This window comes from Grammomys surdaster, unplaced genomic scaffold (genome assembly GCF_004785775.1).
Source record: "Grammomys surdaster isolate TR1022 unplaced genomic scaffold, NIH_TR_1.0 64, whole genome shotgun sequence".
Classification (NCBI taxonomy): domain Eukaryota; kingdom Metazoa; phylum Chordata; class Mammalia; order Rodentia; family Muridae; genus Grammomys; species Grammomys surdaster.
The window spans coordinates 15,409,724-15,420,231 of record NW_021604566.1 but is presented as its reverse complement, the minus strand read 5'-3'; the positions used below and the strand labels follow the sequence as shown (position 1 = coordinate 15,420,231).

At 40.8% G+C, this 10,508-nt stretch overlaps 1 protein-coding gene across 2 annotated transcripts in view; it reads right to left on the bottom strand.

The window, feature by feature from the left end:
* Cpa6 (carboxypeptidase A6) overlaps window positions 1-10,508 on the bottom strand; it is a 318,546-nt gene that overhangs the window by 115,344 nt on the left and 192,694 nt on the right. Inside the window, exon 3 of one of the 2 annotated variants that reach the window (XM_028769795.1) lies at window positions 2,690-2,814. The exons of the other annotated variant lie outside the window; for it this stretch is intronic. Coding sequence (XP_028625628.1) covers window positions 2,690-2,814 — 125 coding nt within the window. The remainder of the gene's footprint in view (window positions 1-2,689; window positions 2,815-10,508) is intronic. 2 annotated transcript variants of the gene reach the window in all.

Genomic DNA, 10,508 nt, shown 5'->3' with positions numbered 1-10,508 from the left:
TCTATCTCTATCTCTATCTCTATCTCTATCTCTATCTCTATCTCTATCTCTATTTCTACCTCTATCTCTATCATCTCTGGTCCTTCCCCCAGGCTGTAGATATACCACACCACGTTTTTCCTCAAGGTTTCTGAGTGGTCATTGATGCTGTAAGACTTAGTGGTCATTTCTTGTCCTCCACTCTCTTCTTATGGCAACTGCTAGGAGGTAGATTCTGCTCTGTGTCTGTCACTTTTCTGTCTTCCGTTCCTCACAACTGAATCTCCCTATGAACATTGGTAATATAATTTCCATCACCAAATCCAGAGACTGTTGGTTCCTTTCTTGTTCAGTATTACTGCAGTTGTAAACCATCATCCCAGTCTTTGAAACCATTCTCTTCGTCTTTGACTCCCATAACTGTCTTGACTTACTCTCTTCTGCTGCAACTCTTCGTTTAGAAACCATCTGAATATACATGTTCATTCACATCTGTCTGCTTAGTCTCCTCCACACTAGAAAACTCAGCGTGCTCCTCTGACTCCACCCCTTTCTCCCTCCAAAAGAGTATAGAGCCTGGGTAGTTTTACTCTGAGAAGACCCTTTGGAAGCCTTCCCTTGCTATTTGGACTATTTCTATCTTCTGCTATTGCAGTCCCACCCACAATATGGACCACTTTTGCTTATATCCTCCAGGGGACAGCACCACTCATAGCGGTCTGGGCTCCTCAACTGCCCTGTTTTTTTTGTTTTTTTTGTTTTATTTTTAAATTGGATATTTCATTTATTTACATTTCAAATATTATTCCCATTTTGGCTCCCAGAACCCCCCACCCCATCCCCCCTCCTCCTGCTTCTATGAAGGTGTCCCCCCCCACTCCCACCTCCCCACCCTCAAATTCCCCCACACTGGGGCATCCAGCCTTCATGGGACCAAGGGCCTCCTCTTCCACTTATGCCCATAGAGGCCATCCTCCCCTACATATATAGCTGGAGCCCTGGATCCCTCTCTATGTGTTCACAGGCTTAGACCCTGGGAGCTCTGGTTGGTTGGTATTGTTGCTCTCCCCATGGGGCTGCAAACACCTTCAGATCCTTCAGTATTCTCTCTAACTCCTCCATTGGGAACCCCATGATCAGTTCCATGGTTAGCTCTGAGCATCTGCCTCTGTATATGTCAGGCTCTAGCAGAGCCTCTCAGGAGGCAGCTATATCAGGCTCCTGTCAGCATGCACTTCCTGGCATCCACAACAGTGTCTGCATTTGGTGACTGTATAAGGGATGGATACCCAGGTGGAGCAGTCTCTGGATGGCCCCTCCTTTAGTCTCTGTTAAACACTTCATATTTCCTCCCGTGAGTATTTTGTTATTCTTTCTAAGAAGGACCGAATCACCCACACGTTGGTCTTCTTTCTTCATGAGATTCATGTGGTCTGTGAGTTGTATCTTGGGTATTACAAGCTTTTGAGCTAATATCCAATTATCAGTGAGTACATGTGCATTCTTTTGTGATTGGGTTACCTAACTCAGGATGATATTTTCTAGTTCCATCCATTTGCCTAAGAATTTCATGAAGTCATTGTTTTAAATAACTGAGTAGTACTCCATTGTGTAAATGTACCACATTTTCTGTATCCATTCCTATGTAGAAGGACATCTGAGTTCTTCCCAGCTTCTGGCTATTATAAATAAGGCTGCTATGAACATAGTGGAGCATGTGTCCTTGTTATATGTTGGAGTATCTTCTGGGTATATGCCCAGGAGTGGTATAGCTGGGTCCTCAGATAGCATTATGTCCAATTTTCTGAGGAACCACCAAACTGATTTCAGAGTGATTGTGTCAGATTACAATCCCACCAACAATGGAGGAATGTTCCTCTTTCTCCACATCTCCACCAGCATCTGCTATCACCTGAGTTTTTGATCTTAACCATTTTGACTGGTGTGAGGTGGAATCTCAGGGTTGTTTTGATTTGCATTTCCCTGATGACTAAGGATGTTGAACATTTCTTTAGGTGCTTTTTGACCATTTGAGTTTCCTCAGTTGAGAATTCTTTGTTTGGCTCTGTACCTCATTTTTTAATAGGGTTATTTGATTGTCTGTAGTCTTATTTTTTGAGTTCTTTGTATATATTGGATATTAGCCCTCTATCAGATGTAGGATTGGTAAAGATTTTTTCCCAATCTGTTGGTTGCCATTTTTGTCCTATTGACAGTGTCTTTGCCTTACAGAAGCTTTGCAATTTTATTAGGTCCCGTTTGTCAATTCCTCACCTGCCCTTTTTTATTCCGACAGCACTAGCCCACCATGTACTCTTCCTTTGCTTGCCTTGTGCTCCACATCTGGCAGGTCCCCAGTTTTATCCTGTCTTTTGCTGCAGACCAAGCAGCTGCAGGAAACCATTTCTTCTCTACCTTCCCTTTGGTCATTTTAGCATTGCCAGGTGGCTCTTCTCTCTTTATACAATAAAAGACTATGTTGCCATTGATGACTTAGTGCAGTGAAGTAGCATGTCTCTGTGATTGTTCCTACTCTGTACTAGACAAATAAGTTCTTCAAATATGGATATACACACATTTACTGTCTCACAATGGAATACCACTTAAATAAAATACTTGTGGAAACTCTTTATAAACAATCTGAATACAGTCACCATTCAGTTGGATTTAGTACAAATAAAATTTGTAGCAAATAAAAGAGAATGCTTACTTGTACTGGATGTGGGTTTCCTGTAAGAACGCTAACAGGGTTCTGGAAGCATGTTTGGGAATATGGACATCAGTAACTGCCCCCTCTGACACACAGGAGATACTGCTGGGCTGCCACAGGTCCACCTATAGTGCAGGAACCAACCTATAATTCATATGTAGTGTAGGTGGGAAACCATGTCATGATGATTTTGTTTGAATACAGTAGCAGCAATCACACACAGAATAGATTCAATTCTTATTATACCTACAGGATTAAACTCTCATTCCATCTGGCTTGAATTTGTGCCCCCAATTTCATCAGAGTCATAGAATTTGATCTCAATTAACAACACATTTATATTACAAGGTAAAAAAAATGAGGTGAAGGTTTAAAATTATTCTTTTAAATTTATTGTATAAATATTTGAATAACTTCAAGAGAGAGAAAGGTATAGACTATCCTCTTTTCTGCCACATAAGGAAATCATGGTTCATTACATTTGGTAGCCTTTCCCCTACTTTTACAGTACTGAAATAGGGGAGACAGGTATTCATTGGGGGAACAAAGAGTCTACTTTTTTTCTCGTATGCAGCTAGTCCTCCTGCTAGCTTGCAAGGACAAATCTGAGTCAGCTAACAAACCAGTCCACAGTGTGGGCAAACTGAAGTGCGGGGCTGGGAGAGCTGCAGAGGGGTCATTCGAACCATCTGTTAGCCCCGGGCAAGGATACATACAGCTAGGTCTGTGTCACAATGTCCCCAGGGACAGGTCTAAACCAACCTTGTAAGACTCCAGAAGGAGAAGACTTGACAACATTCTAATTTAAGTCCCAGCCATGTCCAATAAGATTGTCAAACATTTTTCTTAATCCTTCATGCTGATGTACAGTTTCATTTTTAACCTTGTTCTGCTTCTTACTGAGGCTGATTTCTTCCTCATGTAAGAGGCTTGTTGGTACCTTCACTCACCTTTACATTAGAGTCTGTAACCAGAGTTGCCATGTTGTTAACCCACTTTGTCAAGGGCTGGAGAGCCATAGGTGCACAAAATAATGTGAACCATCACTCTGGAAGTAAATCTGTAGATGCTAATTTTCTGAGATACATGCTAAAACAGAACCCTCATCCTACAAAGAGTGTCTTTCCCATTGGAAAGTACCATGGAGATAAACTTAAGAGAAGTCTAACATTAGAAAACCAGCATCACTAACAGTGGTAGGGACACCTGTAACTCCAGCCATTTAAGAGGCTGAGGCAGGAGGACCGTGAATTTGAGAGCAGCCTGGGCTAGACCCTGTCGCAAACAAATAAGAAGACAGCAATGGCAACAAATCCCTATATGATAAGAAAGCATTAGAACTAATGGGAACTAACAAAAAGTAATGTGTAAAATGAGGAATCAACATCTGGCCACATCAGGTATATAAGATTTCAGAACATATGGAAATCAATAACAGTCTCTACTTTTTAAAATTTTTTAAAGTTAGCACACTAGGTTTTATTACAGAATATGCATACATACATGTAATCATGCATGGTTCTCATTTATACCCCTTTATCATTCCCTAATTACCCCTGTTAGTCCTTGCTGGTCCCCTTCCTTTCCCTAACAGTTGTCCCCTCTGCTATCATGGTACAGGTATTTTATTTCCTACTAATCTTCCCGTAAGATGCCTTCTTGTATTTCATGATCCCCCATCACTCTAAGTTCCCTCCCTCTCCCTCTTTCCCTCCCTCCCTCTCACTCCTCCCTCTCCCTCCCTTCCTCCCTCCCTCCCTCCCTCCTTCCTCCCCCACCCCTCTCTCTCTCTCACATATACACACAGGCACTACTATGGATTTTTCATATGAGAGCAGGTAATGTTTTTCTTTCTGCATCTGGTTTATTTCTCTTAACATTCATGATCTATAATTCCATTGATTTTCCTTATATATGTCATAATTTCATTTTTATTTATAACAATTCATTTTATTTTATTATGAAAATTTTTTTATCATGCTTATGTGGCACATTTTTTAACCCATTCATTTGTTGATGGGCACCCCATCTGGTTCTGCTTCTTAGTTGTTGTGAGTGGCAGCCTCTGTGATACGTTGCTGTGGAGCCCTTTGGGCATATATGTAGGAGTAGTGTAGCTAGGTCATTTAGTTGATCTTGTTGTAGTTTTCTTTTTTGGCAACTTCCACAGTGATTTTCACAGGAGCTGACTTAAGTTTATATTTTCAAATATATAAGAAATGCAAAAGGTTAACACCAGCCACTATAGTAAAAGAAGCAACATAGTTAAAAACTGGGTAAATTATCTGAATAGATGCTTCCCCAAAAAAGAAACACAAATGGCCTATGAATGGTTCCTATCAAAAGGGAATGACATCAGCCTAACAGATATGCCTCCACACCCATGTTCCCTGCAACACTGTCACAGCACTAAAATAGAGTTAACATTGGTGTGCACCAACAGAGGATGGATAAAGTGTGCAGCACACACACATCGGGGTGCTTGTAAGCTATAAAGAAGAATGGACCCTGCTACTTGCAGTAAAATGCAGGGAACTAAAAGATATGGGGTTAAATGAAACAAGCTATATGTGGAAGTTAAAAATGTCAACCTAAATGCAGAATAGTGACTATTAGAGATTAGGGAGAATTCGGGAGTGCATAAAGTGAGGCTGCATAATGGGCACACAAAGCAATCATGCAGAAGAAATAAGTTCTATCATTTCATGACAGAGAGGGTGATGACAGCTTGCAGTAATCCATGAAGTACTTTATGAAGATCTAAAAGAAGAGAAGGCTCTAGGCTTAAACTGATGAGAGAGATGCACTATTCACTTTGCCTTGGGTCTGTGCATGCTGTATGCATGTGCTGCAGTGCTCACTGAGTTAGTATGCACATTTAACACAGGCACAAAGTTAAGCCATAGATATGTGCTATCATGGCTATTTGAAAAGTGAGAACGGGGTATAGTTAGGACAAAGTTCCACTCTATGTTTCCAGTTAAGACGAAGAACAGCATGAGATTGCTTCCTCATTCTGGGAGAGTTGAATGTAGAGATGGATTTAAGGGTTCAGGGTGGGAAGCAAGATATAAAATCAAGCTGATGAACAAAGCAGGGATGCTTCCCAGCACAGAGGCAAACAGCTGGGCGGGAAGTCTCTGGAGTGACAGGTCTGAAGTCTGACTCCATAGAAGCAAATTCAAGCATAATGCTTCAGTGCATATGAGACATGGTTGCATTCCCTAACCTCTCTGGCTTTCACATTCTTTGCTGGCAAAATAAAACTGATTAACTAATCCCTTGATAAACAATTGTGGTGGTTTGAATAGGAGTGGCCCCATAGACTCATATGTTTGAATGCTTGGTCCATGGGGAGTGGCATGTAGGAACAACTTTTTTGGAACCTACGTTTAAGGTGCCACAGGAACCTCATGGGAAGTTCTTGGTGAGTTTCTCATAATGGTGTTGTTACTACAAGTTGAGCTCAACAAGACTATGTAAAGCGGACCAATATAAGCTTGCTGTTAATGAATAGTGAGACAGAGCAAACCAAACAAATGCTCAATGCTCATCTCCCACTGTCTGTGGGGTCATATTTACAATCTTTCATCAAGCATCCTTTCACGTGCTTACTATAGCAAAACATCCTTTCACCTGTGTGCCCCAGCAAAACATCATTTGACATAACTAATTTTCCAAAGAAACTAGATGTTTCCACTTCAGTGGCACTGTTAAGAGGTATGGCCTTGTTGGAGAACACTATTAGGAGGTGTAGCCTTGTTGGAGGAAGTGTGTCACTGTGGGGGCAGGCCTTGAGGTCTCCTATGCTCAAGGTCTGCCCAATATGGACTCCAGTCTCCTTCTGCTGCCTGTGGATCACCATGCTTGCCTGCATGCTCCATGCTTCTCATCATGATGACTATGGACTGAATCTCTGAACTGTAAGCCAGGCCCTGTAAAATGCTTTCCTTTATAAGAGTTGCCTTGGTCATGGAATCTCTTCACCGAGGTAGGGCTGTAACTATGACAACAATGTTTAGTAATGTGAGTGGTTGCTAGTTTTGTTGTAATGGAAATGAGAAGATTTTGGAAAATGCAGTGATTATCAGGGTAACATCCAGTGCTTGGAAACATGAGTATGAAGCCAAAATGGGCAGTTTATCCCAGCATCCTATGCCTTAGTCTCCCTATTTATAAAACAAGATTATGAACAGGATACTTTTCATAGATAGTTGAGGTATAAATGAATCAATACATATAGAATGTCTAAAATTGTGATCTGTGCATCAGGCATTTATGAATCAATAAATAATTTAAAATAAAAATATCCTATTTCAGTCTGGTTCTTATTCCATGGTGTCCTGACCATTTTGCTATACTGCTTTGTAGTCCAGACTTTATGAGAACTCTCCCGCCAGTCTGTCTATCCCATGGTCCAGGTATCACTAGGCTCTCATCTTCTCTCATATCAGGATGAGTCTCTCTCCCTCTGCCTCTCCCTCTCCCCTTCTCTCCCCCTCCTCCTCCCCCTCCTCCTCCCCCTCCTCCTCCCCCTCCTCCTCTCCTCCCTCACTCATTCAGTATGTGTGTAGGCATTTGCATGTCCCTTCAATTTATAACAGATTGCCTTCCTTCCAGCTGCCCAAAATAACTCACAGAGGTATGCAAGAGGACTGTCCTGATTTACTATGTTTATTATAATTTTTTGTTGGTTTAAGAAACTGTTCACTATTCAGAGTACTTTCACTTCACAGGAAGTGTGTGTGTGTGTGTGCCTGTATGAGTGTTAGACACACGTGTGTGGTTGCCAGACCATAATAGGGTATCAGATCCCTAAAAGCTGGAGCTATAGATGGTTATAAGCTGTCTGACATGGGTGTTGAAAACCAAGCTCAAGACTTCTGTAAGAGCAGAAAATGCTCTTAACCATTAAGCCATTAATCCAGCCCTTCCAAGCTTAGTTTTTGAGGTAGGTGAGACAAGGTCTCTCACTGAACTTGGAGCTCAGCGGTCAGCTAGACTGGCTGGCAAGAGAATCCAGGGATCCTCCTGTCTTCAGCAACCCCCAACCTTCAGTCTTCCTCACTGCCAGGACTGCTGATCTTTTTACATAGGTTCTGGGACTCACACTCCCACCCTCAAGTTTGTAGAACAAACACTTTATACACCAAGTCATTGTTGAAGCCCCCACAGAGAAAATTTGTGAGCTAAGTTACTACCAACTTGGCGTTTAGTTAGTACTTGATTTAATTTGCATAATCATATTAATTCAGTATAAGGACTCATAAAATCCTAATATACCAGAGTGTGCCTTTTCCTGTTTACTCTTTGAATTGTCTTTTTGGTCTTGCCCCATTTATCCTTCTTAAATCTTCTGTTAGAATCCTTGTCTACTGTCTCCTGGGAAGCCCCTTTGACTGCCAAGTTTAGATCAAGTATCTTTGATATCTGCTTTTGTGGAATTCTGTTTCTTCCACAGTCTACAATTTTTAATTGTATTTCATTTGCATGATTGCTATACTTGCTTCCCCAGAGCTGGATTAATAAATCACAAAAACTGGTTAGTTTAAAATCAATTTATTCTTTGGATCAGTATTGGCAGAGTCATGCTCCCTCTAAAAACTCTGGGCAGCATTCTTGCCCACCAGCTCCAGCTTCTAGTGGCTCTGAGCATTCCTTGGTCTATGACCATGTCATCTCAATCTGTGCTTCTGTTTCCACATAGGCTCCTGACATAGGTCATCCTCATTTTGAGAATACTTGTCTTTCAATTTTGAGCCATCTGGCTAATCCAGAATGGTCTCATCTGACATCCTTAAACACACCTGATCACACCCATGGGCATAGACATGTCTTTTTCATTATATTTGGAGAATTTCACATATAAATACTGTATGTCTGTATGTACATCTTTCTTTTACTCTTTCTCTCTCCACTTCTTCCCACAGATTTTCCCACTCTTCAAATTCATGAACTTGTTCTGTAATTATAATTGTCATACACATTCTATAAACAAACTGCTGAGATCATTTACTGTTGCATATGGGTTTAAAGCTCACTTGTAGGGATTGGCACGTCAGAGAGGACTGAGTCTCCCTCTTCTATCAACCGTTAGTTGTTCACAGCTCTCCTTATGGGGCTAAAGCCTCATGATAATCTCCTTCCCCACACTGGCTTATCAATTAGGGTTGCCATTTTTAGGCCCTGTTTAGGTAACCATATTGTTGGATTTCTTGATGCAGTCTTCCTGTCATATGTAGAAGGCATTGTCTCTCTGAAGACATCGTATTATGACCCTCTGGCTCCGTCAATCTCTCTGCCTCCTGTTCCTATGATGTTCCCTGAGCTTTAGGTATAGGGGTTATGTTGTCAACGTATCAATTGGGACTGACTGTCTTTGGTCAGTTCTCTGCATTTTGGCAAATGAGGCTTTTGTAATTATCTCTGTGTACTGCAGAAGACTTCCTTGGTGATGGGCGAGAGCTACTCTTATCTGTGGAGAAAGGAATGTAGTAAATGTAGTTGGAAACGATACAGTTTATGTCTTTTTTGAGGGCTCCCAACAACCTATTAAATTCATTAAAGATATGTTGTTCAGGGCTGAAGAGATGCTCAGCAGTTAAGAGCACTGTCTGCTCTTCCAGGAGTCTTATATTCAACCCCCAGCACCCACATGGTGGCTCCCAGCCATCTATAATGGGATCTAATGCCCTCTTGTGGCACACAGGTGTACATGCAGATAGAGTATTCATATACATAAAATTAATAAATCTTAAAAAAATGTTATTTCCCCATTATCTCTGTAAGAGTGGAGATTGGTGCTTCATCCTCGCACTCCCATCTTCCCAGTATATAGACCAGGGCCTGGTACTTAGTAGATGTTAAATAAATATGTTTTGTAGATAGGTTTACTACATGTATTTTTTCTTTAACACACACACATATATCACATATTTATTCATTCTTTTGGAATTTAACACATGTATACAGTGTATTTTAATTAATATCTACCGCCACCCACCTACCCCAGTCTTTTCATTCAGCTATAAGCTATCTTCAAGACTTTTCTACCTTACCAAGAAATTGAGAAAATGGGCTGCTCAAATTTTATCCTCATGGTCCATGAATGAACTCATACATCCTTACTTTTGATGTTATTAATGTTTGGGTACATTCATAGGCTAAGACGTTTCTTAAGTCCTAGTATGGTGGCACCATTTTCTGATGATTGTCATGCCACTTCTGTTAGAGAATGAAAGGAACACATAAGGTTTGTATGTGTGAGTGTTTGTGTGCATGTGTGTGTTTGTGTGTGTATGTATGTGTGCATGTGTGTGTAATGATGTTATTTGTCCTCATTGTGCTTATTATGAGGTTTTAATATCTTTGGGCTTCTGGATGGGAAGCTTGGCCAGGGACTGTAATCTATGAGGGAGAGATATGTCAAAAGCTGTTGGAATTCCACTAATTTTACCTTCCTTCCCCTTTATCTTTTCTCTCTTAGCAGATAAGCAATTTCTACTGCCCACAAACAGCTTTAGTGATTCCAATAGCATCCTCTCTGCTCCAGAAATTCAGGCAGCAAAATCTTCCTAAAATATCTTTTGTTTATGTTGTGCTGTTAAAGAAAATAAAAACAAATTAAAAAGTAGTTAGTTATCCAAATACTAATTTTAATTAGTTAGGGCCTGAATTGGCTCAATTTTAAAAATTGTTACTCCTTAATATTTGAGACTTGGTAATTTATAAGTGAAATCTTATTTTGGCTCACAGTTTTGAAGGCTGAGATTCAGAAGGCATGTCACATAAACCAGGGACTTTGTGTTGCTTTAATTCA